The sequence below is a fragment of the Orcinus orca genome, chromosome 1 (assembly GCF_937001465.1).
Source record: "Orcinus orca chromosome 1, mOrcOrc1.1, whole genome shotgun sequence".
Classification (NCBI taxonomy): domain Eukaryota; kingdom Metazoa; phylum Chordata; class Mammalia; order Artiodactyla; family Delphinidae; genus Orcinus; species Orcinus orca.
In genome coordinates, this window is record NC_064559.1 from 205,383,283 (window position 1) to 205,410,617 (window position 27,335).

Here is a 27,335-nt window from a genome sequence, read left to right on the forward strand (position 1 = left end):
GTCCCTGCCCTTCTACGAACGGGGCCAGGTAGGCTCTAAACCTGGAGCAGAGCGGTGGGTCCTACGGTCTCCCCTGTAGGCTACCCTGAGGGATGGCCATCCAGACTTGACCTCCAGGCACCAAGCGAATCGTTCCTGGTTCATCACCCTGGTCTTTAAATGATGGCAAGTAATTCAGAAAAGTTTCACACACCGAGGGGGCCATAAACGCCTCCGCGGGCTGTGTCCAGTACGTGGCCTCGGGGTGAGGAGTCCCCAGGGATCACAGGAGCGCCACTGGAGCACCAAGTGTTAGTGCAAAGGTGCTCACCGCTGAGTCACAGAGAAGATGGAAAAGGAGAACAGCTCTATTTTTCTTCCACGGGGGATGGATAATTACGTTCCATCAATGCAAACGGATAGCACAGGCGTGTGACCCAGAATCTAAGGATACCTGTACCAATGCACACAGGGCTCCCACATACAGCATTAAGTGGGAAAAGACCCCAAGCTATAGAACAGCAGTTGTAATTCAAGCTCATTCCCATAAAAACGATGATAAACGTATGAACTACTGCAAGCTACAGTCTGCCAAGTTACTGCAAGATAGACGCACCCATTCACTTACACACCGTCTATGGCTGCTTCAGGCCTACAACGGCAGAGTTGAGTAGTTGTGACAAACACCATATGACCAGCAAAGCCTAGAATATTAACTGTCTGGTCCCTGGTATAAATTAAAATATTAAGAAATTGAAACTGGGGACTTCCCTGACGGTCCAGTGGCTAACACTTTGCCTTCCGATGCAGGGGGTGAGTTCGATCCCTGGTCGGGGAACTAAGATCCCACATGCCTCTCGACCAAAAAATATAAAAACATAAAAACAGAAGCAGTACTGTAACAAATTCAACAAAGACTTTAAAAATGGTCCACATCAAAAAAAATCTTAAAAAAAAAAAAAGAAATTGAAATTGAACTGGGATATGAGGTGAGACTGCTGAGACCGATGTGTTTTATATTTCTGTGGTATTTGGAAGTTTAATAATATGCATGTAGAGCCCTGTGAGGAAAAAGATTAAAATGATATTTACACAAGATTAATAACATGAAAAGGATGTTACAATGTTAACTCAGAAAAAAGAAATAAAAATTCATAATCAGAGCTATCACCAAAAAACACTACATAGAAAAGAAAATAGGAAACAGCCAAAGTGTTAACTGTGCTTGTCTCATACGGCTGGATCATGGGTAATTTTTTCCTTCTACTTTTTCTTATTCTCCTAAATTTCAATGTGTCCATAGTACTTTTGAAATGGAAAAAAAGAAATTTCATTTTTAAAGAAACACCCAGGAAGGGAAGATTAAAACACAAAACAAAACAAAACAAAACTCAAGTATGGTCCATTGCTTCTCTCCTTTTTTTTCTGCTCCCAAGTATAGCTTTTCAAATTCCGGGCTAAGGCCTTGTCCTCTGCCATGACCCATTAAATCCCACACTTTGCAAGTGGGATAAGCCCTTTGAAAGGTCACAAGACAAGATGTACCAAATACCATCCAGATATTTCATCCTTTGACTCAGTAATCCACGATGAAAATTATTCAACAAAGCCAAAAACCATTTGCAAAGATGATGTTGACTATGATGACAGCTCTGAAGACAAAAGACCGGGAGAACTCAAGCGGCCATGCATGGGGTGTGGTTTCAAACGTGATGGCACAGTCATGGAGAGGATGAAAGTTCACCCTGGGAACCAGCACCCTGAAGCTTTCACAGGAATCTAGGAAGGGTAAACGTGCCATGATAAAGGCGGGAGCTGAATTTGGAAAGCTAGGTGGATTTCAACTGTGAGTTTTTAAACAATTCTTGGACATTATTTTTATCTTTTAATTTTTTTTTTTTTTTTTGGCCGCGCCACACTGCTTGCGGGATCTTAGTTCCCTGACCAGGGCTTGAACCTGGGCCCCGGGCAGTGAAAGCGTGGAGTCCTAACCACTGAACTTCCAGGGAATTCCCATATCTTTTTTTTTTTTTAATTTACTTGTTTTATAATTTATTTTATTTTTTAAGATTTTTGGCTGTGTTGGGTCTTCGTTGCTGTGTGCGGGCTTTCTCTAGGTGCCACGAGTGGGGGCTACTCTTCGTTGCGATGCGCGTGCTTCTCATTGTGGTGGCTTCTCTTGTTACAGAGCACGGGCTCTAGGTGCGCGGGCTTCAGCTGTGACTCGCGGGCTCTAGAGCTCAGGCTCAGTAGTTGTGGCGCACGGGCTTAGTTGCTCCGTGGCATGTGGGATCTTCCTGGACCAGGGCTCGAACCAATGTCCCCTGCATTGGCAGGCGGATTCTTAACAACTGTGCCACTAGGGAAGCCCCCCCCCCATATCTTTTAAAATTCATAGCTGAGGATCTCAAATCTGAGAGTTGCAGAGTCCATCTGTCTGCTTCTCTGAGTTCCAAGCTCTGAGAACTAGTTTTAAGGTCAAGATCGTACCTTCTTGATGGTGCTGAGGTTGGCATTTCGGGACACAGGGAAGTTCAGATAGACCCCCGTGGGCAGCAAGAAATCAACAGCCACGCTCTGATTCTCCTCCTTGGTCCAGAATTCCATGGGGCAGTCAACCCCGGGGGGCATCCTGCTCTTTTAATTCTCGGATACCAATCGTCCTGCAAAGGAAGCAAAGGCAAAGTGAGGCCCTAAGGTGTGCTGGCTGAGTCCTTTAGTAGGACCCTTTGGAAAACAGGATTTCAGCACTTTTGTCAGCAGGAAGCTTGGGATGGAGTCCCAGCCGGGAGGTGGCTTGTGCCTCCTGCTGCCCCAGGCCACTGTCTAGGCTGAGCTGCAGGCACTCCGTCTGCATCCTTCACGGCGGTGCCCCCAGTTTAAACCACCAACAAACCCATGCCAAGTCATTTTTTCTCAGGAACACACACACGTGGGAGACCTCACCATGGCCACCAGCCGGCAAAGATGGAAAATGGCAGGATCACTGGGCAGACAACCCCAGACTTGAGAGGGAGCGAAGGCCGACGTTCTTTGAAACTTTTTGACCAGAAACCAAATGGCTTGAAAATGGCTTTAGCCATCAAACAAGCTGTTGAACTATCTCAGCCATACCAAACCCACTGCCCGGTAAGTAACAAAATGTTACAGACACAATAAGAGGTCTTTGAGTCTCTCTCCCACTCAGGGTTACCACCACCTGGATTCTGGTTGTTTATAGTTTCCATGCATGTTTTTATCCTTTTATTATACTAAAATGTGTCCACAAACAATTCCTGATATTTTTCCATGCTTTAAAGCATTGTATGATTACTGAGTCTTCTGCCCTTGTTTTTGCCACTCAACGCTGCAATCTAGATTTATCCATGCTGATACATGTAGCTCTAGTTCATTCATTTTAACTCTTGGGAGATATTTCACTGTGTAAGTACACCACAATTTATTTACCCCCCTCTCTTGCTAAGGGACCTCAAGGTTTGTGTCTATCATGTTGGTTATTACAAATGATGCTGCAACGTATATTCTTGCACACATCTCCTTGTGTACAAGTGAGAGTCTTGGTGAACACTGTCTAAGAGAAATATGATGTGAGCCACACGTGGAATGTCAAAGGTACCAGTAGCCACATTTTTAAAAAGTAAAAAGACACAGATAAAATTCAGTTAGTAATCTATTTTATTTAACTCAATATATCCAAACTATGGTCATTTCAATGTTATCAGTACAGAAAAATTACAAGATAGTTTACATTTTTTTGGTGCTAAGTCTTTGAAATCTGGTGTGTATTTTACACTTACAGGACAATTCGGACGCTAGGTTTTCATCAGAAGTATTTCATCTTATGTAGATTTCATACAATTAACAGGTTAAAAAAGTAGGTTCACAGACTCAAGTTGTTCCAAATATACTAAAAAGTTTTCCAATAACCAAATCGAGTATGAATTCTTATGTTTAAATGAATTAAAATTAAATAAAATGTTTAAAAATTCCATTCCTCAATCATACTGTCCACATTTCAAGTGCTCAAGAAATACATGTGGCTGGTGGCTGCCATACTGGGCAGTGCAGGTAGAGGGTATATGCCTAGGAGTGGAACTGTCAGATCATACGTATAACCTACGACAGGTATAACCATATCCTTAACTTTTTAATCTCCGTATCTTTGCCAGCACTTGGTACTGTCAAATTTACTCATTTCTGCCAATCTGGTGGGCGTGAAATGCTCTCTTGTTTTAATTTGCATTTCTCTGATTATCCATAAAATGTTTACCTTCTGCAAATATCCAGCTTATAAACTTTGCCCATTTTTTCTGTGGGGTTGTCTTTTTCTTACTGCTTTGCAGGGTTTCTTACATTCTCTAGATTCAGTTCTTTTGTTGCTTGAGTGAGTTGGCAATATCTGATTTGAGTCATCTTTTCACTTTGTTTATGTGTCTTGTTAAGGAGCAGAAGTTTTGAATGTTGATGTAGGCAAATCTTTTTCCTTCATGTTTTATCATTTTTATTCTTTAGACAAATACTTCCTTACCCTAGGGTCACATCCTCCGAGATTTAAGTGACTTTTTAAAATAGTTGAAAGGAAGTGTTTAGTTTGAGAGAGCTGTTCTTCTGGTGGCTCTGCCAGCTGGCTCCAGGCCTCACCCTCAGTTAGATGCAGAAGCTGCTCTAAGCAGCAGGGCAGCATGTCACCCTGTGCTACCATGTTACCACTGTTGGGATCCACTTCCTCTGGTTGTAAAACCACATCCTACTTTGGGTTCCTCTTTCTGAGAACGGCCAGGACAAAGGCTTTTTTTTTTTGACTCAGAATGTGGAGGACAGTCAGGAATTCTGGAAAATCCATTTACAGTGCTTTGGCCAAGCTCAGGAAGGCATCTTTGGCCACTCAGTCCTGAGGCTAAGATGAGCGCATGCAGCAGGAACTCCCCAGGACTCTAGCCAAAGGGGTGGATGGGGTACCTCAGTGCTGTGGAAACGAAGCCTTCGACTACACTCGTCCATCTGGGATGCAGGGAAACACGTTGATATTAAAAACTCATTCCTAAAAGAGGAAGGCTCAGGATAGTGTGGGCAGGACAGAATCAAATACCAGAGAGGGGACAGGAGAAGGATGGGAATTCTTTCCCTCTCTGTGGGCCCAGGACCCAGGATGCAGCTGCTAACAAGCCCCAGCTCTCCATGAAGCCCAGACCTGTCGCTCTCAGTATGTATGGGACACAGATGTCAGCTAATCCCGAGGCTTTAGAACTGCTCCAAGAATGCGGATTGGTACAACCACTTTGGAAAACTGTTTAGCAGTATCTACTAGAGGTGAACACATATGCCCTACGACCCAGCAATTAATTCCAGAAATGCCAGCACAGGTGCGCCAGAAGAAGCATACAAGAGTCTAGCACCGCTATTCCTAGTAGCCCCCAAACAGAAACTTCCCAAGTGCTCATCAGCAGTAGAATGGAAAAATAAACTGTGGTTTCCTCTCCCGATGGAATGTTATGTTAGCAGTGAGAGTGGATGATCTATCAATTCAACAATATAAATGAATCTCACACATATAAGGCTGAGAGAGAGACGTCAGGCACAGAAGAGTATGTGCTCAAGGTCCCATTTATATGGAGAACAAGCGCTGGCAGAACTAGTCTATGTTGGCAGAAGAAGAGATAGGGGTTACCTCGGGTGGAAGGCAGTTTACCCTGGGGGAGAGCGGCACAGGGGTGCTGGTAACTTTCGGTTTCTTGATCTGGGAGCTGGGGACCTTCCACAAACTCAGTCCAAGTGGCTCAGATGGGTTGACTTCTCTCCTGGCTCCCGGAGTGGCCTGAGACCCAGGCCCAGCCTTTCAGAGCCCTGCATTTCCCCTGGCCACAGGGACTGGGTTGGAAGCAGGAACGGGACGTAGCCCCAGCCAACTGTCATACCTCTCTGGCTACAGTGATTCTAGGATGGACATGTGACTATGAAGTCAATCCCACGGGTTTTGACATCTGGACTTCTCTGGGGACTTTCTCCTGGGAGAACAGAAAAGACAGAATATCTACCAGGAGCTGCTGGTGACCACCCGCTGCTCTGAGGGGTGGAACCCGAGAAAGGACCAACGTGGAGGAAAGCAGAGCTCAATATGGAAAGTGAAGCAGGGTCCCGAGGACAGCCTTTGATTCCCTGGATCCAGCCATGCCTGAAGCTACACTCTACCTCTAGAATTTTCAGTTCTATCAGCCAAAAAACCCGCCCCAGCCCCGCCTTTTTGTTGTTAACTTAGAGCAGTTTGAGTTGGATTTTCTATCACTTGCAGCTGAAAGTATTTATTTCCATTAATAGAGCAGCACATTCCATTTTTGGAAGCTTCTAGTGTTAGAAATTTCTTCCCTTGGACACTGGCCCACCTCTAAGAGCCAGCCCTGTCCTTTGTGCTGCCACCTAGAGGCACACGGAGTCGTTATCTGACGGCTCTTCTGCTGCATGGTGGCCCCAGCACCTCTTTTCTCCCTACAGAGCAGATTTAGACTCTTGCCGAAGTTTGGCACGCCAAGAAAACAAGATGCTCCAGATGGGGCCCGGCAGGCCAATGGTAGGAGAACGTTCTAGTCACCAAACTCCCATTTGTTTGCCCTAAAAGGGTATCAGGCTCCCCTCCCCCGCCTCCGCTTCCCACCGAAAGTGCTTTGGTGGCCACATCACCAAGTTCGCTGGCTGCCAACCCTCCAGACACTTCTCACAGTAAGCCAGGATCTCCCAGTCTGTACAGGAACACTAACTTCCTGAATCTAGACGCAGGAACTCACAATTATTCTCGGTAATTTCATCTCATGGAAATAATCAGCACTCATGTATTATTGGATTTGACATTTTGTATATATCACTTAACCTGAGATATTTTAGTTTATTCGACTCGTATTTATTAAGTGTCAGGAAGCGTGCGAGGTGCTGGGAACACAGTGGTGAATGAGACAAAGGGTCCCTCCCCAGAAGGCGCTTACACACCAGTAGGGGAGACACAGTAGACAAGAAGGATGTTCCCGCGTTGTATCAATGCGGTGAAGGACAGAGTGTCTAGTGACGATGTGATGGAGGACAGCAGAGGGGCTACTGCATATAGGGAGGCCGAGAAAGGCCCCTCTGAGGGGAGGACACTGGGGCAGAGGGCCAGGGTGAGCCATCGCGTCCTGAGCCGACAGAAGGCGGGCCCTTGCCGCTGGAGCGTAGGGGAGGGTGGGGGATGAGATGGGCTGAGGAGGTCAGCAGGGACCAGTCCTGCAGAGCCTTTACAGGGGAAGCACCTGGCTTTCACTCTAGGAGCGATGCAGTGAGTGCACAGCCCTAGAGGGTTTTAGGAAAGGGAGCCACCAGATCCTATTTGCATCTGAAATGATGCTGAGGAGCAAGGATAACAGGCAGGTTTGGGCTTGGGAGACGGCATGGCTGGTGGATATTTACAGAGATGGCAAAGTGTAAGGGAGAAACAGATTTGCAGGGAACTGAAACAGCAAGAGCTCCATTTCAGACATATTGAATCTGAGCTGCTTACTGAACATCCCAATGGAGACAGCCAAGGGGCAGCGTCCCAGGTTGCAGCTCAGGGAAGAGGTCTTAGGGGTCACAGAGATATCATTTGGGATCAGTAGACGGCACACACATGTGGAGCCATGGGGCCAGGAAGGTAAGTAAGGGTCACGACCACCCTCAAGGCACTAAAGTGGGATGGACCAAAGAAGAACCAGGAACAATCCTTCTCACTCTGTCATCCAGAATCTTGAGAGAGGCTTCCTCTGTCCGTCCACATCTGAATCGTTAATAAAATAGTAAAGAAAACTGGGCAAGAAGGAGCTCGCTTCCTTTCACCTTCCCACTTCCGGCCCGCACGCTCCACAGAAGAGCTGCGCGGCAGCAGAGTCATCCTGGCCGGGGCGGGGGGCGGGGGGGGGGCGCCGGGGGTCTCTGTCACCAGCCCTCTGCGAGCTGTTCCTAGACATTCCCAGGTAGATGCACCTTCTCTGGCCTGAGGTTGAAGAACAGTTTCTCAGCTGTGAAGGTCTGAGGGGTCTGACCTCCTGAGTCCTGAGCGGCCGGCAGAGGAGTTTCTCTAAAGATTTCGATACAAGGACATCTGCCACCACCATCCTTCCCCACTGGCAGCAGGGAACGCCTCAGGGGGCCCTAAGTTATTTCTAAGGGAAAAGGGCAAGCAAGGGATGTAGAATCCCACAAATGCTTCTTCGGGACTAGGAGTGACCTTGCAGCCCACAGAGTCCCCCTGGGCTGGCAGACCAGCTGGCTGATGGCTTGTCCCAAGCTCAGGACTGCAGAAGGATCCCTTTCATTCCTGTTGAAACGCCACCATTTTGGGGCTCTGAGCTGGCGTCTCCCGAGTCTGTTAGACTTCTGCCTCTTTCCAGCAGCCGTCACAAATGTGGCTGACACACTGACCGGGAGATGCTGCCCAGCTTTTGTCAATGTAAAGACAGGCTTTTTGGTGCCTGGGGAACAATCACATACCCTGGGGAACAGCTTCCCAAGGGAACACATGAGTCACTCTCAGCAGGGGACAGGCAGTGGGAAAAGAAGGGAAGTTGTGTCTTGCTTGTCTGAGCGATAAACATCCTCCTCCCTGAGGGGACGCCCTGGGCAAAACATGCCCTGTACCTTCCGATGTTATCCTAAAGCAAGAGTCTAGAGGTCCCCCTGGACGGCTCCTATGAACCTGTATAGAGAGAGATGTTCGTGTCCTTAACCTGAGGACAAAACATCTGTCCAATGCCCGGATTTCAGAGCCCAAAGTTACAACCTAGTTAGCCCAAGGGAAGGAGCCTCAGTCACAGAAAGTTGTAGAAGGTAGTTACGCACACAGTCTAAGTATCTACCATCCACCCAGGCTGGGAGGATGCGAGACCAGCAGCCATGTGACAAGGGGCAGGGGGCCACAGGGGCCGGCCTTCCACATCACGCTGAACAGAGCAGAGTTCACACTGGGCCTCTTGACCCGGGTTTATTTCCAGGACTTCTCGGCCTCAAAAAGTCCTTCTAATCAAGTGCTGTTTCCGGTCAGTCTCCCACGGAGAATGAAATGAACACTTTTCCTGTTGCCCAACTTAGATGGAAAGTGAGAGCAAGTGAGCGCTTCAGAAGCAGAGCAGAAGATGCTTTACCTGGAGGGCCACCACCTGCTGAATCTCCTGGATGTTTACCCCGAAGGAGCTTTCCAGAAACCACCACCCTGCTCTGGCGGCCAGGAGATCCTTCAACCACCACATCCTCCTGGAGACCCTCAGGAAAAAGAATGAGGGGCCCCTCCTTGACCCAGAAGGCTGAAGGTCCCAAGTCCTATTCATTCATTCACTCGCTCATTCATTCATTCAGCAAATATTGATTTGATCGCCTTCTATGTGTCCATCAGGGAATGAGACAGGCACCATCCCTGCTCTTACAGAGTTTTTAGTCTAACGGGAAAAGACAAAAAAAGAAAGAAACAACTGAATAAACAAGATGATTTCAGAGAGTATAGGATTAGAATGTGATAAAACAGGTTTGCAGGGAGCATCTTCTTTGGATGGCAGGTCAGGTAAGGGTCCTCAGGTGAGATATTGCAGATGAGGCCCAAATGACGAGAAGGATCCAGGAAAGATCTATGAGGTAGGGTTCCAGGCAGCTGGAACGGGAAGTGCAAAGGCCCTGAGGCAGAAGACCAGGTAATGGGAGTCACAGCAGAAGGGGAGACTGGGGAGAGACAATGTGGCTGATCCTGCAGGGCCTTGGAGCCTCCGGGAGGAGCCAGGCTTTGTCACCACTGCAGTGGGAAGTCACTGGGGGGTTTTAAGCAGGGGACGGAGATGGCCTGATTTTATGCTTTACAAAGAAGCCTGCTTTGGCTGCTGTGAGGAAAATGGAAGGAAGGGAGGCAAGAATGGAGCGGGGAAAGTAATGAGGCCAGGGCCCCAGGTCAGAGCTGGCAGAGCAGATGAATGAGGGAAGGCGTTGGGCCCTACAGGCCACGAAACACCCCAATCCTCTGCTCTTAAGGAGCTGAGGAACAGGCATCCCAGCAGCCCAGCCTTGAAGCCTGCAGCCTTCACCTTCTTGAAGAGAATGAAGCCATAGGCCAGAGGGAAATGCATGGCCCAGGGCCCTCAACAGGTACAGTTTTAGGATAGATGTGCTATTCTTCCAAGATACAAATGCTTTCTTTTTTTTGTTTGTTTTTGTTTTGGTCCAGGCAAGTAGGACATCCTGAAGACCACCCCAGGAAGAGAAAGGACGGGCTTGTTTGGAGGGCTGTCTGACACCCCAGCTCCTGCCACCTGGAGAAAAAGAGGTCAGAGGGGTGAAGGATGGGATTGGACAAAATAACAAAGTCACGTGACACCGTGCAGAAGAAGGCGTCCCAGTGTCTGCTTGGAAGGTAAGCTGAGGACATGAACTACCTTATTCCCTGGTTTCCTATTCTACCCACTTCTGCCTCCCTCACTTCTTTTTTTTTTCCTTCTTCTTCTTCCTTTTTTTTTTTTTCATTCTCTCCCATTTTAAATGTGTCTCCTTTGAGTCCATATTATTCAATAGGACAGTAACTTCTAATTTGAATATTTTAAAAAGGAAAAAAATCCTCAGTGGGGGAAAACCAAGACAGACGTCAGAGAAGGAGATGTGTAGGTCTTTGGAAATTCTGTTCTATATGGGAAAAAAAGAGAGAGAGAGAGACTGACTCCTGCTACTGCCATCAGAAAAAAAAAATGAGCCAACTACCCTACAAAAAGTTCTATCCCTATGATCTCCTATGATGCTCGTTCATGGTGCACCCAGGGGGGCCTTGGGCCTGAAACCATGCAGGGTCCCTCAATACTACACAGCAAAATCAAGAGAAAGATCCATGGCCTCATATCTGGTAATTTGGGGAATCTGGAAACTGTCTTAAGGAAGCATTTCAAAAGTGAAAAAGAAAAAGCTATATGCACAAAGATATGGATTGTAGTATTATCTGTGAAACTCATAAATCAAAAACAATAAAGAAATGTCTAAGTAAATGATAACACGAGCAACAAGAGTGAATGTAGTCATTAGAATGACACGGCACTGCAAATACTCCCCACATTAAATGAAACCAATAATGCACATATAGTTACCATGGCAACATGTGTTTGTGGACAAAACATTTCAGAAAGCATAGAGAAAATGAAAACAGCTATATGATGAGTGGATGTGGCCATCATACTACTGACTTTTAAATTTTAATATCTGTGAAAGTTTTGCAAGCACATAATTTTAAAAATTAATTAAAACTAAAATGCTTGCAGCAAAAACTGAGCAGTCCCTTGACATCCACATCCAAACCAACCACCCCCAATTTCAGTTGTACCTTTTGCATTTATCTCTGCATTTCTAAAGAACAGGTTTATACTGATATTTCTTGATCTTCAACTTTTAACTTTTTACCTGAGAAGATGAGTTTGTGCTTTCCTTCACATACACACATGCATGGATCCTCTCCCCCATTTCCTGGATATAGTTACGTGATCACTTTCTGTTAATCAAACTTTAGTTCTTACATTATTATAACCATGTAAATATTGTTCAAAGCTAAGCCACATCCTATACTATGGTTTCCTTTCTTGTTCAACTTTTTGTTACTCCTACCGTTGCCTCGTTTTTAATTTTCTTTGCTTTCTATGTGTGAACATGTAATTCTTCCTCAAACTCTCTAACAGCACTACAAAATCCTTATAATACAGCAAATATGTCAGATAATCCATCAGCTCCATTTTTTTCTTAGAGATTCCTCCTGGGGCCCTCAGCCATCTTGCTCCAAATTGGGCTGGCTGCTCTCTAGACCAGCTGCACAACTGTGATATTGGAACTTCTCTTCACTATCATTATGGGAATTCCCTTCACCTTCTCTCTACCAGTCAGGGTTCTTGGTTGCAAGTAAAGAAGCTGACTCTCACTGATTAAGCAGGGAAGGAGCTGACAGGTTGTCTGACATATTTGCTGCATTGCGAGGGGTTTAATAGTTCTGTTGGAGAGTTTGAGGAAGAATTAGTGATTAGTCCATTGAAAACAAAGCAAATAAAAATATGAGGCAACAAGCAAAGCAATTAAAAACATGAGGCAACTATCAACTCCAGGAAAAACAAAAGTTGAACAAGAAAGGAAATATAACTGTACTACACCATGTGGACTCCATGATACAGGATCATGTCTGATGGCAAAATTGCTGGTATTGCCACTGAGTACTGGGTGCTACCTTGTACCTCTGCCACTTCTGTGCCAAGAACTCAACCTTGAAGCCCATCCCCGCTATCACCACCATAACCATGGAAACAACACACGTTTCATCCCTCTCTTCTCTGTCAAAATATAACATAGGTACATTTCATCAGTGGAGCCCACATCACAGGTGCTGGCTGCAGGGGAGGCTTGGAAGAGAGTACTTTTCAGTTTCCATGGTGGGGTAGGTGTTTTTTTCCCTCCCCACTCCCAAGGCTCATAGTAAGACAACAGCTGAAATACAGAAAGTCGTCTGGTGGCTGAGCCAAGTGAGAAACAAGAGACAACTGCATATTGTACCACTCGTTCCTCTTTCTTGGTTTACTCTCTCATTTTAGTAGAACACATCCTCTAGTAGCTTCCTTGAAAAGGGATACAAAGAGTGTGTGTGTGTGTGTGAAGTTTTTGAAAAATTACATGTCTGAAAAAGGTCTTCATCCTATTATTTTGCTTGAATGATGATTACAGAATTCTGGGTTGGGAATTAATTTCCCTCTGTAATTTGAAAGAGTTGCTCCACTGTCTTGTAGCTCCTGGTGTTGATTTTGTAAAGTCCAACGCCATTCCGTGCTCTGATCTTCTGTATGTGGCCCCTTTTCCCTGCGCTGGCTTTTAGTAACTTCTATCTCTGGACTTTTGGAAGTTCATGTTAATGTCCCATAGAATATCTTTTACTTTGATGTAGTGTATCTTTTTAAAAATATATATTTATTTATTTTTATTTTTGGCTGCATTGGGTCTTCATTGAGGCACGCAGAATCTTTTTGTTGCGGTGCGTGGGCTCTTCGTTGTGGTGCATGGGCTTCTCTCTAGTTGTAGCGTGTGGGTTTTCTCTCTCTAGTTGTGGCACGTGGGCTCCAGAGCGCGTGGGCTCTGTAGTTGCGGCACGCGGGCACTCTAGTTGAAGCGCACGGGCTCAGTAGTTGTGGTGCGTGTGCTTAGTTGCCCCGCGGCACGTGGGATCTTAGTTCCCTGACCAGGGATTGAACCCGCGTCCCCTGCATTGGAAGGCAGATTCTTTACCACTGGACCAGCGGGTAAGTCCCTGATGTACTGTATCTTATTATTCATTGGGCTGAGTGCTACACAGAGATTCTTAATGCAAACTCTTGAGTTCTAGATTTTTTTTTCCTGGAGTTTAATAACTTTTCCTTCTCCATTTCTCTCCCTTGAGCTCCTATGAGATGGATACTGGGCCTCCCAAACTGCTCTAATTTTCTTATCTTCTCTTTCTTATTTTCCGTCCCTCAAGTCTTTCTGTCTTACTTTCTAGAAATTCATTGTTCAATCTTCTAACTCTATTCTATTGAAGTTTCTACTTCCACTAGCCTAGTTTTGATATCCAAGAGCTTATTATTGTTTTATAAATATGCCTTTTTTAAAAACAACCATGTTTATGACTTCTGGGTCTCTGTCTTTCATGTTAGAGGACTCATTCGGCATGTGACGATCCAGGCTGCCCATTCAAATTTAAGAGAGAGGCACTGAAAGGTGCTTGTGCAGGGCCGGTTGCTTGGTAGGTGTTGCTGAGAAGTAGCGTTTTTTCATGAGGTTGGGTTCCTTAGAGAGAAGTTCAAGGCCCCTGCCTGGAGGATGGGTAGAAGCTAGGCTGCCATGTTCCAGGAACCAGCTTGGAGAGGGTCTGTCTATTCAGCATGCAAACTTTCACTGAATCTTCCTGTTCTCAATATAGAGCCTCCCCTGCCTTCTGCTGCTCTGGTTCAATACTGCCTGCAGGAAACTAGCCATCTTCTGCTGGTGGAGGAGGGAGCTGCCTGGCTACGTGGCCTGAGAGAGGGGTCTGTGGCTCTAACACACACTTTAAACCAATATTCCTGCTTCCAGCCCCGCTCCCTGCCCCCATTGTTGGGAACACTCTGTGGCCCCCATTCTTTAGCCTTTGGTGGGTCGTGTGTACAAGCCAGCTTGCTTCCCTCACAGCCAGGACATTCAACATTCTAAGCTTTGCTTTTCTTTCACCCACTTGCTTCCCATCTTTCAAAAGTTTTGCTCATATCCCTCCCCCTCTATCATCATTTTCTGTTTTCTTAAGGATTTATACCTTTTTATTCCTCTACTCTCATTTTAGTGGGCTTTTGAAACAGAGCAGAGATAAACACATGCATTCAGTTATGTTTTTGTGGAAGTTCATGATAATATTTACCAAGAAATAAAAATCAAGTTTCCAAAGATACACACGCAGAAGACTCCCCAGGGAGGATACTCCAACAAGGAAACAATGGTTCTTTCGGGAGGGGGGTAGGATTATAGAAGAGTGATGCTTGTAATTTTTTTGTATTTTGTAAACTTCCGACAGTAAATAGGTATCCTTTACAAATCAAAAAGTAGGAGAGTTAAAAATCATGATTTAAAGGCATATTCTGAAACACAAATCAAGATAGTGTAAACAGGTGCGTAGCAGAAAAAGAAACTCTCATTCCTCTACACAGGTCTACATAATCCATGGTTTTCGCCTATGTGCCAGGGAGTCCTGGGGTTCCACAGAAGCACCCCAAGGCCTTCAGAGGGTGGCAGGAGTAGGACAGCTGCTCAGTGGGAGGAGTTCTGGGCCAGTCTCTACTTGTACCACAGTGGCACTCTTTTAATCTGCTTTAGAGGTTAAAATTCTGCTTAATACTTTGATCTTTTTAAAGAGGTCCACACTAACAAAGAAGTTTGGAAAGTACCAATGAAGACCTAGAAAAAATGAGGTGGGGTGGGGGAAAGCCTCCAAGGATGACATCATGTAACCTCGTGCCCTACCTGAACCATCAGAAATGACAGTAGCTGCTCGAGCAACTGTATAAGGAAGATGGTGCTGGGCACCCACAGAATACATATGTACCCACACAGCTTGCAAACGGGACAAATCTGCACACTTGCTAATCACACCCAGCTGCCCCCAGATACCAAAGGCAGGTGTTCAGCGAAGTCTCAGTCAGTGTCAGTCTCTGACCTCAATTTCTTCATCTGCACAATGAAGGGACTACATTCAGCTTGCAAGCTAATGTCCCAGAAGTTCCAGGGAGCATCCTCTTACTGATCCAGTGACTGCCAACTCTCTAGAGAAACAGAATGTCCCCACCTAAGGACTCCTTGAGAAGCAATATCAAGTTATGAAAATCCAATCCACTTCCTTCGGAAGAAGGTTTTAATTTTTCTCGCACCAAATAGGTCAGCCCAGCTCTATCATGAACGCAGCAAGTCAAATACCAAATGCTGCAGTTTAATAATGGGCTCCAGGGCTCCTCGGAGCACAGCCATCCCTTCCTTCCCAGGTAGCAGCATCCCTCTCTTGGGAAGCTGGCTGGGGTCTAGTTCACATCCCCCTTCATAGGCTCTGAGCACAAATTTGGGTCACTCTCTTCCTTTTAGCATTCTAGTCCTAAAGAGAAGTTCTCCTCTGGCTAGATAGTCAGGGAGGGTGGATTCCATTCAAATTCTTAACCTATCTACAAAATAACATCTCCTCTTCCCCCCCGCCCCACACTTGTTTCCTTTGCCCAACCTACCTCTCTGGAATGGTCCAAGAAAGACCAGCAGCAAAGGTCCCTCTGCCTGGCAGATTAAAGATGCTTTGGGATCAATGAGCGTCATTCCGCCCTTGCCTGACTCTGAGCTCCTTATCTGTCTGAAAAAAAAGAAAAGAAAAGAAAAAGAAAGAGAAAGAAAGAAATCTTTAAAAAGAGAAAGTCTCAGAAAACTTCTGTGCATTCTCTTAGAGGACTTTAGCTCAAAAGCAACTGTCTCACCAAGGTTTCCTTTTTGCAAACCAGTCACATTGTACTTAATGGGCCTTTTTCACCATCTGTGTCAATGCCATCCCCAGCTCCCTTTGGTGGTACTGAAGCAAACCACAGGAACATTTCCAGTGCCTGAAGCAGGAATTCATATACGTACAGATGACTCAGATCATTTTTAGAGTTGTTTGTTGTTTTGTTTGGTGTTTGAAAGCAAAGTAAGTGATCTGAGTCAAGCCTGGGTTCAAGTTCCATTCAATGGCTGCAAAAAGCAGGTCTGTGAACTTGAGGGTCCCCATTCGAGACCCAAATTGCATCATAAAGGAAGATTCATCCCTGCTTGCTGGAGATGAAAAGGAAGGGTGTGTGGGGAGGGGTCGGCCCACTCACTGCCGCTGTGGTGCTTCTTTCCCTACTGTGGGCGGCTCCTGGAAATAATCTGACCCCAGAGACAGAAAGACACCTGAGTTCTGGGAGCCCAGGCGGCTGGGTTCCAGCAGCAGGACCTGCCACCCCCTCAACTTCCCCCCAGCTACCTGCACAGCAGGATTCTCCTGCCTGGAACCCACTGGGCTCCTGAAGAGCAGGAAACCTAAACCACTGGTTTCTCCATGAGACAAAAAGCCCAGTCCTAGGAAGCCGTTGGAAAAGGTGTCATTCCAAGAAGACATTTCCCAAGGTCCAAGCTGGAATTCACCCGGCTGCCAGCCTAATCCCTGGAAGGATACCCCACGGACCCTGCTGCAGGAGCCCAGGAACATGGGCTTGGATGGTCTCTCCATTTAGCATCCAGGTGAGAGGATGGCAAGGCACTTCCCAAAGCACTGTCACCAGAGAAACGGGAGGTCAGCGACAAGAGCTAAGAAAGAAATAACTTCCATTCTGACCAAGGGAGTTAATTAACAAGAGGACAAAAAACAACAGCTCAGTCACAGGGAAATGAGACAGGATCGTAGAGAAAGCACTTTCGAAACGAGGAAAGACGAAGCAAAAAAAGTGATGGAGCCGAGAGAATGAAAGATAAGAGAAAAATTAGTCCTTAGGAATTCAGGTCAGGAAATACGGAGCCGGGACAGAATTCACAAGAGGGGGCGAGGGAGGACGTCTTTTGCTCTGGCCCTCACGCTGGCCGGGACCTCAGGAGCTGGGTCTACCGCCCTCTAGCCCTCTGGGTTCAAGGGCAAAGCTTTGGGAGGCAACGCTAGGAATGGCCAGAGCGCAGGATGCTCGGTCCCGAATCGGGGGCAGGGGGAGGGGAGGGCGCGCGCGGCAACTGCTCGGTCCCTGACAAGTAAACAGCTTTCCCCGAACAGGCGCGCGTCCTCGTCCGGAGCCCGGCTGAGGGCCCTGCTCATTCCCATCTAGGGCGGTAGCGGGACACCCCGGATTCCCGGCCCCACGGAGGCATAAAAGGGATGCAATGAGATCAGAAAAGGAGGGTATGAATAAGCCCACACCAGAGAATCACAACGCGAGAGCGGCCCGCTGCCTCGGCCTCCCCAACGGGGTTCGGTCCGCCCCGGGAACGCGCCTCCTCCTCCGGACCCCACGCGCCCCCGGTCCCCGGATCTCCCCTGGCGGACAAAGCCCGGCGCTGGGCGGGGCGTGGCGGGGCGTGGCGGGGCGTGCGCTGTGGGGGGGCACTGGGACCCCGCAGACGCCCGCACAGGTGGGCTCCGTACCGGGTGTCGATGCCGGGGGCGGGGCCCGGTCTCCCTGGAGACGGTTGCCCAGGGGACGCGGCGGGCGGGTCCCGGAGCGACGGGAGGGCGCGAGCCTCTGGGCGGCGGCGCGGAGCCCCGGGGGCCTGAGGGCAGGCCCGCGGTGCGGAGCGGGTGAGCGGGGCATCCGCGGAGGGGCGCGGTCCTGGGCGGGGTCCGGACAACAGGGCGACGCGGGCAGGGCCAGGGGGCGGGGCGTCCCCGGGGTTGGGGCGGGGCCAGCGGTGGCGCGGGCACCGTCGGCAAATTCTCACAGCCCCAGCCAGGCGAAGCTCTGGAGAGCAGGCGTCCGCTGCGCAACTCGTGGACGCCGCTGCAAATCCTCCCGGACCCCCGCTGCTCCCTGCTGGCGGGTGGGGTTGCGCATGGAGTCGGGAACCTCAGCCGCCGCTGGACCCCGGACGGCTTGCGCACGCTGGCCTTGGCCCCCCCTTCGGCCTTGTAACCAGAGGATAGAAAATGCCACCTGCCAAGTGAGCCAGGGCCGGTCGTCCGCCTGCTTTCCTCTCCCGGGTTCCCAGGGAATCACCAGAAAGGGCGGGGCAAGGGACCAGTGTCACTTGTCAGGAGCCGGGGTCACCCGAGTAACTGGCCGGCCCTGGCTCTGTGCTCAAATCCAGTGTGCGGGCTGTTCCCCAGCCGCTGGGCCTCCCTCTCCATCGGAGTTTACCTCACATGTCGGATTTAGAAAATAAATGGGTTAACCCGGGACTTTCACGATACACCTATTCATTACAATGAACTGTGCGTGCTGGCATAGCGTGCGTGCAATAGCGCGGTCATCCCCCTGCACTTTGCTCCAGTTTTCATCCAGGCATCACACTGTAAAGTGGGTATTGTTCTCCCTTGGGTTGTAAATGAAGCCGAAGCTCAGAGGGCAAGGAACTCACACACACACAGACACACACACGTCCGCACCCAATCCCACAGCCTCTTAGCAGCAGAGCTAGCTTTGGAAGCACTTTGGACTGGTACCGGGCCCACACGCTTCTTGCCCTGCAACGTCCCAGGTCCCCTCGAATGTTCTTTCGGGTCCACAGCCGGACTTCAACCTGTGTCACAGTGGAGCGCAAGAGGAGGAGGGGAGTGCGAGGTTCAGAGTGACCCCAGAAGGACCCCACCCGAGCGGGGCAGACGTGGGGCAGAACAAAGTGGCCTGAGGCACAGCCCTCGGTGGTCCCAACTGCTCCGCATGTCTCCGCCTCCAGCCAGTGTTCCAGGTGAGGCGCCCAAGGCAGGGCCCGCCCATCCGGCCCCAAGAGCCTCCCTCCGCCCCAGCGTCGCCTAGAGCCTGCGAAGAGGGCAGGAGAAAAACTCAGCCAGGAGCTCCCGGGAATGTTGAAAAAGCCTGGGATGCGCAGACCAGGCGGCCCGGCCGTGGGAGGTCGCGGGACCCTCGGTGAGCTCTGCGTCGCCAACCCCAGCACCCCTGTCAGGGCCGGGGTTCCGGGCGCCCCGGCCACCTCGAGGAGAAGAGAGAGGGGGTTCAGGATGGGAGGATCCCCCTCCGTATCCCATCCCCGGATGTCACACACACACAAAAACACACACTAGCATGCACGTTCACACACACACACGCACTCGGGTAAATTGACACAATGACGCACGAAGTCACACACTCCCGCACAAGTACTCAGACACAGAGACCGAAGATACACACACAATTACTCTATGTAAACACACAATGACACAGACGCCGAGACCACAGACACACACGCACTCGTGCGCATTCACACTCAACCTCACTCTCTACCCGCACAGCGCAGCGGGCTTTGCACTTTGCCGACCATCTCTGGAGAAGGCGGAGCCTGGCCACTGGGTGGGAACCGCCCCGCACCCAACCCAGCGCTCCACCGGCTGGCTTCCTCCACCTCCACCTTCACTCCCGGGGACGCTGGCGGCTCGAACCCGGACTCAGCCCGGGTAGGGAGGGGTACCTCGTGGGGGTGGGGGGAGGCAGGACCGCCCTTGACCCACAGGAAGGGGATTTCCCGGGATGAAAAATAAGCCTCAGGGTCACAGCTGGACCTTGGATGGGCAGACAGAGGCTAGGAGGGGTTCTCTGACTGCCATCCTGACTGGGGAGGGGTTGTATCCCTAACAACCCCCAACCAGGAAGGGATAACGACCCCACAGGGCCAAGCCACCAAAGAGATTTTCCAAGGGGCAGACAGGCTTTGGCTGTTCCCATCTCCATAGGCGGCCCCAGGCCCCCCATCCTGCAGACTTCCTTTCTCTCCAGCCTGGGTCTGGTTGAAAGTCAAGCTCAAAGACAAGGTCCCCATTAGCACTGTTCAAATTGGGGTATTATTCTCCTCTGGAGCCAAGAGAAAAACCCAAGATTCTTTGAAATGGCAAAAGCCACAGAAGTCATCCTGTGTGTATTCACAGATGTACTGGAACTGCACTGACAAATTCCCAAAAGATACATAATGTAATCAGTTGTTTGGGAGAGAATTAAGTGAATTAATACAGACACATGGAAAGTCTCTATAACAGTGCCCGGTGTGTATACTAACCACTCAGAAGTGTTTGCTCTCACAGATGGGAAACAGACACAAAGAGATGCAGCAACCTGGCAGAGAGGGAAGAAAAATCCAAGTCTCCTGATCTCCTCCTTCCAAGCTAAGGGATCTTAAGTCCTTTTTGAAATAATAGTGAGGGTATAAAGAAATTAGTTTAGTGGATAAATAAATTAGTTTCACCATTGTTAGAAAGAATAGGGCAATTAGATTCCCAGTCCTCTACTAGCGCCTGCCAGAAGCAGCTCCCGAGCTTGAGGCAAGAAATCCGAAGAGCCTCTGCTCGCACCCATGAGAACCCTTGGTACATTGAACAGACCTGTAAGAGGGGAGTTGATCTGCTCCATGAGGCACTCCTTCTCCCCATCCTGACATTTCCACGTGAGCTCGCTGTGATGAAATGTCAGCTTCCCTCTGCTGCCCACCGATATCCCAGCCTCCAACCTTCCTGGAATTCTGCTTGGCTCTTCGAATTCAAACCTGGCACTCAGCATTGCAGGGGGTCAGAATGTGAAAACCCTAAATACGCCACTTTGGCATATTGATTATTTTGAATTAAAAGGAGTTGATAAACAGCCAGTGCACAAAGGACACTCTGAACCTTCTTTATCCCCTAAAAGCAGGAAGTGAATCTCCCATGTGAAAGGGATCTTCCCTGTTCCAGGAGGTAGAAGGCATCCCTAACCACCAGAGACAGGGAGTTTAGGGCCAAGGAGGCTGTGCAAACAAACCCGGTTAACTTTAAAAAAAAAAAAAAATTAATTAATTAATTTTTGGCTGCGTTGGGTCTTCATTGCTGCTCTCAGGGCTTTCTCTAGTTGCGGAGAGCAGGGGCTACTCTTCCTTGCAGTGCGCGGGCTTCTCATTGTGGTGGCTTCTCTTGTTGTGGAGCATGGGTTCTAGGCATGTGGGCTTCAGTAGTTGTGGCTCACGGGCTCAATTGCTCAGTTGCTCCGTGGCACGTGGCATCTTTCTGCACCAGGGCTTGAACCCATATCCCCTGCATTGGCAGGCGGATTCTTAACCACTGCGCTACCAGGGAAGTCCCAAACCTCATTAACGTCTTCACCATCTTACTACCCCTAGCCCAAACCCCTTGTCTTGTCAATTCTTCACAAATTAATTGTTTGTCTAAAAGAGACAAAAGCTTTCTGCTCTGGTGACTTCTTTGAGGCTCACATCTTTGGGGGGCTTCCATACATATGTATGTGTTTAAATTTGTTATTCTCCTGTTAATCTATCTTTTTACTACAGGGCAGGTGTGGGGAGGCCTCCGCCAAGAACTTAGAAGGGTAGAAGGAAAATCATTTTTCTTTTTCTATAGCATTTTTAGGTGTGGTCAGATAAGATTAAGCTGAGCAGGGACAAGACTAAAAAGGCTACAGTTGAAAAAAAAAAGATGAAACTAACAACAACCAAAAAAACAAACAGTTAAATGTTTGTTTTAAGTTCTATTGGGAAAAACAGAAGACTCTGAAGAATAATCCTCCTCAAAGGCGGAAGACAGTTACCACAGTTATTCACATAATTCCCCTGTCCTTCTGTTCCCTTGATCTTTTTACTCTCAAGGCACAAGGATGAGGAAACCTAATTACAGGAGTGTCTGGCTCCTGCTTGCCTGTCATCTTTACATATTTTCATTAATCTTTGAGACTCTCACCCCCAGGTAACTCAAAAAGTGGCTCATCTGTAGTTAAAAAGCAAAGTTAATTAGAATCTGGGGCTTCCTCTTTTCTTTTGCTAATTCCCCAAGCTTAGACCAAAAAAGGCTGTCGGAACTGAGGCTTCCAGAGTTTGTGATCTGGGGGTGGGGGAGGGGAGGCACAGATTTCAAAAGTGATGCTCATGTCTGCGATGCAACCTGTCAACCCAAAAGCGTGCGTGTTTGCAGGGAATCTCCCCAAGAAAGGTAGGAGCGCCAGCCCTGGAGTTAGATCTGCCTTTGGATGAGTGTCCTAATCTCTCCAGAGCCATATCCTCCCCTGTAAAAGAAGAGCCACCAGACATCACCGACTTGGCCAGTAGAGGTAAGGAGCCATGGGACAGCACAGGTAGGGGGCTACCAGCCGGGCCTCACGGTGGGGCACCTGGTTATATCCTGCATTCCACCACGGCTTCCTGTGAGTCTTAGGTTTCCAATTCTAGCATGTGATCCTTGTGGGAGGACATGATGTCTTAGACTTTTTTATACATTTTAGAGAAGAAAAGCTATTCCTCTGTTTCTGGAAAAGGTCAATTGTGAATTTTTATTCTGAGAAAATTAGAGTAAGGGGATAAAAAGGGTGCCTGGAACATCAGGGGACCGTGTGAATCACACATCAAAGCTCGTGAAAGATACCCTGGGGGACTCGGGAAACTGACCTTCTAGAATCTCCTTGGGAAAACCTCTAGATGTGTTTGAGAAGCTGTTGAGGGTAAGGAAATTCAACTAAGGGCTAGGAAATTTTTAAAAGTTGGGTCCAAACGTGAAGAAGGTAAAAAGAATGAATCTGGCAATATTAGACTAAACATATTTACTAAGCTGCAGCTTAAAGATCATTTAGTTAAGACGGGGGGCAGGGGGCTTATGTAAGTCACACAATCACAGCAGTCAGTACCTGGGAGATACCAAAGTGGACAGCACCTAGTGGCAGGGCAGGAATAAAGACGCAGACGTAGAGAATGGACTCGAGGACACGGGGCGGGGCGGGGAAGGGGAAGCTGGGATGAAGTGAGAGAGTAGCGTGGACATATATACACTACCAAATGTAAAATGGATGGCTAGTGGGAAGCTGCTGCGTAGCACAAGATCAACTCGATGCTTTGTGATGACCTAGAGGGATGGGATAGGGAGGGTGGGAGGGAGGCTCAAGACGGAGGGGATATGGGGATATATGAATACATACAGCTGATTCACTTTGTTGTACAGCAGAAACTAACACAACATTGTAAAGCATTTATACTCCGATAAAGGTGTGGAAAAAAAAAGTGGGCAGCAGCAGAGGGAACGGCATCTAACATGTTCTGGCCCATACAACATGGCAGTCATCATGCTAAATGTTTTTACATTTATCATGAAGGCTTTAAAACATGGTGGCCAATTCTCATAGAAAAGGCATCTATGTCTCCTCCCCTGAAATCTGGGTGGGCTTTTGACTTCCTTGACTAAGAGAGTATAGCAGGAGTGGTGCTAAGTGACTTGAGAGTTTAGGTCATAAAAGGTCATACAGCTTCCACTTTGGTCTGGAACCAAGCACCAATGCTTGTTGTTAGAGTTCTGGCATCAAGAAAGTGTGACCCAGAGCCGCCATGCTGTGAGGAAGCCCAAAGCCAGAAAGAGAAGCCAGTGTAGGCACTCAGGCTGGCAGTCCCATCTGGGCCCAGCCTTTGAGTCATCCCTGCCCAGGCAACTAGACAAGTGAAGAAACTTCCAGGTGATTCCAGCACCCCCCAACCCCATGTTCAAGTAATCCGCAGCCCTTCGAGAGTCTTCCCTGCTGACCCCAGACACCACAGAACACAGCCAAGCTGTCCTGTCCAGCCCTGTCTGAGTGCCTGGCCCATGGAATCCATGCCCATAATAAAAACACTTGTTACTTTATATCTCTAAGTTTGGTGTAGTTTGTGCAGCAGTACATACCTGGGACTTTATCTCATCAAACCATCAAAAGAACCCCACAAAGTAGGTATTATCATCATCTCCTTAAGGAAACTGAGGCCCAAGACTTACCCAAAGTTACACAATAAGTGGCAGAGCAGGGATCAGAACCCACATCTACCAACAACTAAAACTGCTTCTAACGATGAATCATCCACCTCCTGTAGGGCACAAGGTCGATTTTTTTTTTTTTTTTTTTTTTTTTGCGGTACGCGGGCCTCTCACCGTTGCAGCCTCTCCCGTTGCGGAGCACAGGCTCTGGACGCACAGACTCAGCGGCCATGGCTCACAGGCCCAGCCGCTCCGCGGCATGCGGGATCCTCCCGGACCGGGGCACGAACCCGTGTCCCCTGCATTGGCAGGCGGACTCTCAACCACTGCGCCACCAGGGAAGCCCTAGGGTCGATTTTTTTATGCATGATATATGCCCATTTTATCATGACCCAGTCCTGCCCCTCAAGACAATCTTATGGACCACTTGGAAAAGGAAGGGTCTCCGGAGACTCTGTTAGATGATGTGACCCAGTGCCCTGGTGGGAAGTGGTCAAAACCACCGGGATGAGTCCTGGGCCTGTTCTAGTCAATAATACCCTTCTTGACAATGGGAATGAAAGGAAATGCAAAAACTGGCTCACCCATTCAATAGAAATGCAAACAGAATTCACAAATACCTGGAAAAAGAATCTGTAAAAATTATTCTAACAGAGGTGGGTAAATCTGGTACAATCAAGTTCAAGGCTATATATAATTACATGTCAAGCTCCCTAATTACAAATACAGAGTAGGGGGAGAGGGAAGAGGCCTCAATAGAGCATGGAGCCCAGAGAACTCAGAGCTGACCCAAAGCTCATTCAGAGGCAGCACTGTAAGCCCTTCATGAACGAGCCCGCTGCGTCCTGGATCTCATAAGGACCATTCTCTATATGAAACTATACCTAGGTACTTGCCCTTCTTGGTAGTCACACCTTTGTGCAGCTCCCCCACCCACATTATAGCAGGGTTGTGACCAAAAGAATATGGCAGAGTGATGCCAGGTCACCTTTTAGATTAGGTTATAAAAGACCGTAGGGCTTCGGTCTTGGGCAATCTTTGTCTCTTTCTCTCATCTATTTTTTTTTTCTCTTTTCTCTTTCTCTCATCTTTAACTCTGGGCTAAGCCAGCAGCCATGTTGTAAGGACACTCAAGCTGCTCTATGAAGAAGCCAGCCTACATGGCAAGGAACTAACACATCCAAACCTTGGCAGGTACCTCCAGCCACATACACCTGCAGCCCCAGCTGCTCCCAGATTCTGACCCAAAGAAACGGAGATGGTAAGTGTTTGTTGTTTAAGCTAAGTTCTGGGATAACTTGTAACACAGCAGGAGATAACTAATACACTAAAGGCTGCCGTGTTCCTTGCTGTGTGGCCCAGCACCTGCTCCAGGCTTAGTATAGCAGAGGCTCCATCCGATACCTGTGACTGAATAAACAGTCAGTGCAAACAACTCCTCCACTGTAATTATGAGTCAGGCACGTTCCTAAAGAATCAGCAACAGACCGAGTGAAAGAAGCCGACCACAGAAGACCAGGTCCTGTGTGATTCGACGTGTATGAAATGTCCAGAACAGGCAAGTCCATAGAAACAGAAAGTAGACCAGTGGTTGTCTAGGGCAGCGGGGGTTGGGAAGAACTGGAGAGTGGCTGCTAGTGAGTACAAGGTTTCGTTTTTGAGTGATGAACATGTTCTAGAATAGATTATGGGGATGGTTGCACAATTCTGTAAGTATATTAAGAAACCACTGAATTGTGTACCTTGAATGAATTTTATGGCATGTGAATTATATCTCAATAAAGCTTGTTGTGTTAGAAAAGGGGGAGAGGAGGGCCTCCTTGGTGGCGCAGTGGTTAAGAATCCGCCTGCCAACGCAGGGGACCCGGGTTCGAGCCCTGGTCCGGGAAGATCCCACATGCCACGGAGCAACTAAGCCCATGTGCCACAACTACTGAGCCTGCGCTCCAGAGCCCACGAGCCACAACTACTGGAGCCTGCGCGCTACCACTACTGAAGCCCCCGCGCCTAGAGCCCGTGCTCCACAAGAGAAGCCACCGTGATGAGAAGCCCGCGCACCGCAAGGAAGAGTAGTCCCCGCTCACAGCAACCAGAGAAAGCCCACGCGCAGCAACGAAGACCCAACACAGCCAAAAATAAATAAATAAATACATAAATAATAAATAATTTGAAAAAAAGAAGAAAAGGGGGAGAGGAAACCAGGCGAGGTCACTGTCCAAAATGGGAAGTGGCACCAGAGGAGGCTGGTTCCCCACAGGACTGGGAAAAGCCTTGGGATTCTCAGAAGTGGAGGGGCCCCCCCATGCCTGGAGCAGAGAACATGCTAAGGTCTCAGGGAGGCTAACCAATGCCTCAGGCACCATGGGGTGGGGTGGTCTACGCCAGCCCACCCACTCAGTGAAAGGGGGTCTGTGTGTTCATCATACAGGGTCTCAAGCCGCCTGGAGCCCAACATGCAAGGCCTGGACATGTCCCTGACTTCCCATCCCTCAGAGACCATTCCACCCACCCATGGTCGACACCCAGCTCTCCTGGGCTGGCTTGTCGACCTACCCAAGCCAAGGCCCTTCACGCAGAAGCGGGCGGGGGGAGGCCCACAAACCCACAGGATGCAACTCTCCCAAAGGACAGGCGGGCTCCGCAAATGAACCGATCCTACAGGGGAGTCACCCAATGATGCAGGAAAGCCGGTCCTGGCTGAAATCCCCCAAAAGGAGCAGTGAATTTAGGGCAAAGAAAAGGACTTAAACGACACAGAGCACACTTGTACGTCGTATCTAAGAGGGTGGTCAAGACTGGAAGCAGAAACCGCTTCAAAGCAGACTTGGAACAAGTGTGTCTCACAGAGGCCTTGGGGTGGTCAGAATCTTCCATCTCTCTCTGGCCTCTGAGGTTGGTTTCGGAGTCAGAGTCTCACAATGTGAAGGAGCCAGCGGTCGGACCCAAACAGCTCTTCACTGCACCCTCCCAGAGTCTAGGGTGAGCCTGGGGGCCCGGGGAACCTAATGAAAGTATACACACAAATGTTCTCCTAGGAACATTTTCTGGGGAGAAGGGCTGAGATTTTTCAGTGGATTTTCCTTTCTTTTTTCTTCTTTTAATTTGCGGCATGCGGGATCTTTAGTTGCGGCATGTGAACTCTTTAGTTGCAGCCTGAGAGATCTAGTTCCCTGACCAGGGATCGGACCCGGGCCCCCTGCATTGGGAGCACGGAGCCTTCGCCACTGGACCACCAGGGAAGTCCCAGCAGATTTTCAAAAGGATTTAAAATCTGAAAAAGGTTAGAAACCATTGAGTGGTGGATTTCTAAGGCAGGTGGGTGATAGATTTTTTTTTTCTTCCTTTGGCAAATCTGTATTTTTAACAAACTTTTCATAAGTAGCTTGTATTGATTCTGTACAATTAAATCTATATAGTATACACACACACACACTTA

At 48.4% G+C, this 27,335-nt stretch overlaps 1 protein-coding gene across 6 annotated transcripts in view; it reads right to left on the reverse strand.

The window, feature by feature from the left end:
* PIK3CD (phosphatidylinositol-4,5-bisphosphate 3-kinase catalytic subunit delta) overlaps positions 1–27,335 on the reverse strand; it is a 50,813-nt gene that overhangs the window by 12,939 nt on the left and 10,539 nt on the right. For 3 of the 6 annotated variants that reach the window (XM_033432874.2, XM_004272367.4, XM_012534011.3), the window contains exons 2-3: positions 15,741–15,859; positions 2,470–2,642 (exon numbers count right to left, since the gene is read on the reverse strand). In XM_033432874.2, the coding sequence (XP_033288765.1) occupies positions 2,470–2,610 (141 nt within the window). In that variant the 5' untranslated portion in view covers positions 2,611–2,642; positions 15,741–15,859. Of the gene's footprint in view, positions 1–2,469; positions 2,643–15,740; positions 15,860–17,650; positions 17,795–27,335 lie in introns of those variants that run through there. The other 3 variants (XM_033432872.2, XM_033432873.2, XM_049712586.1) reach the window with 3 other exon arrangements.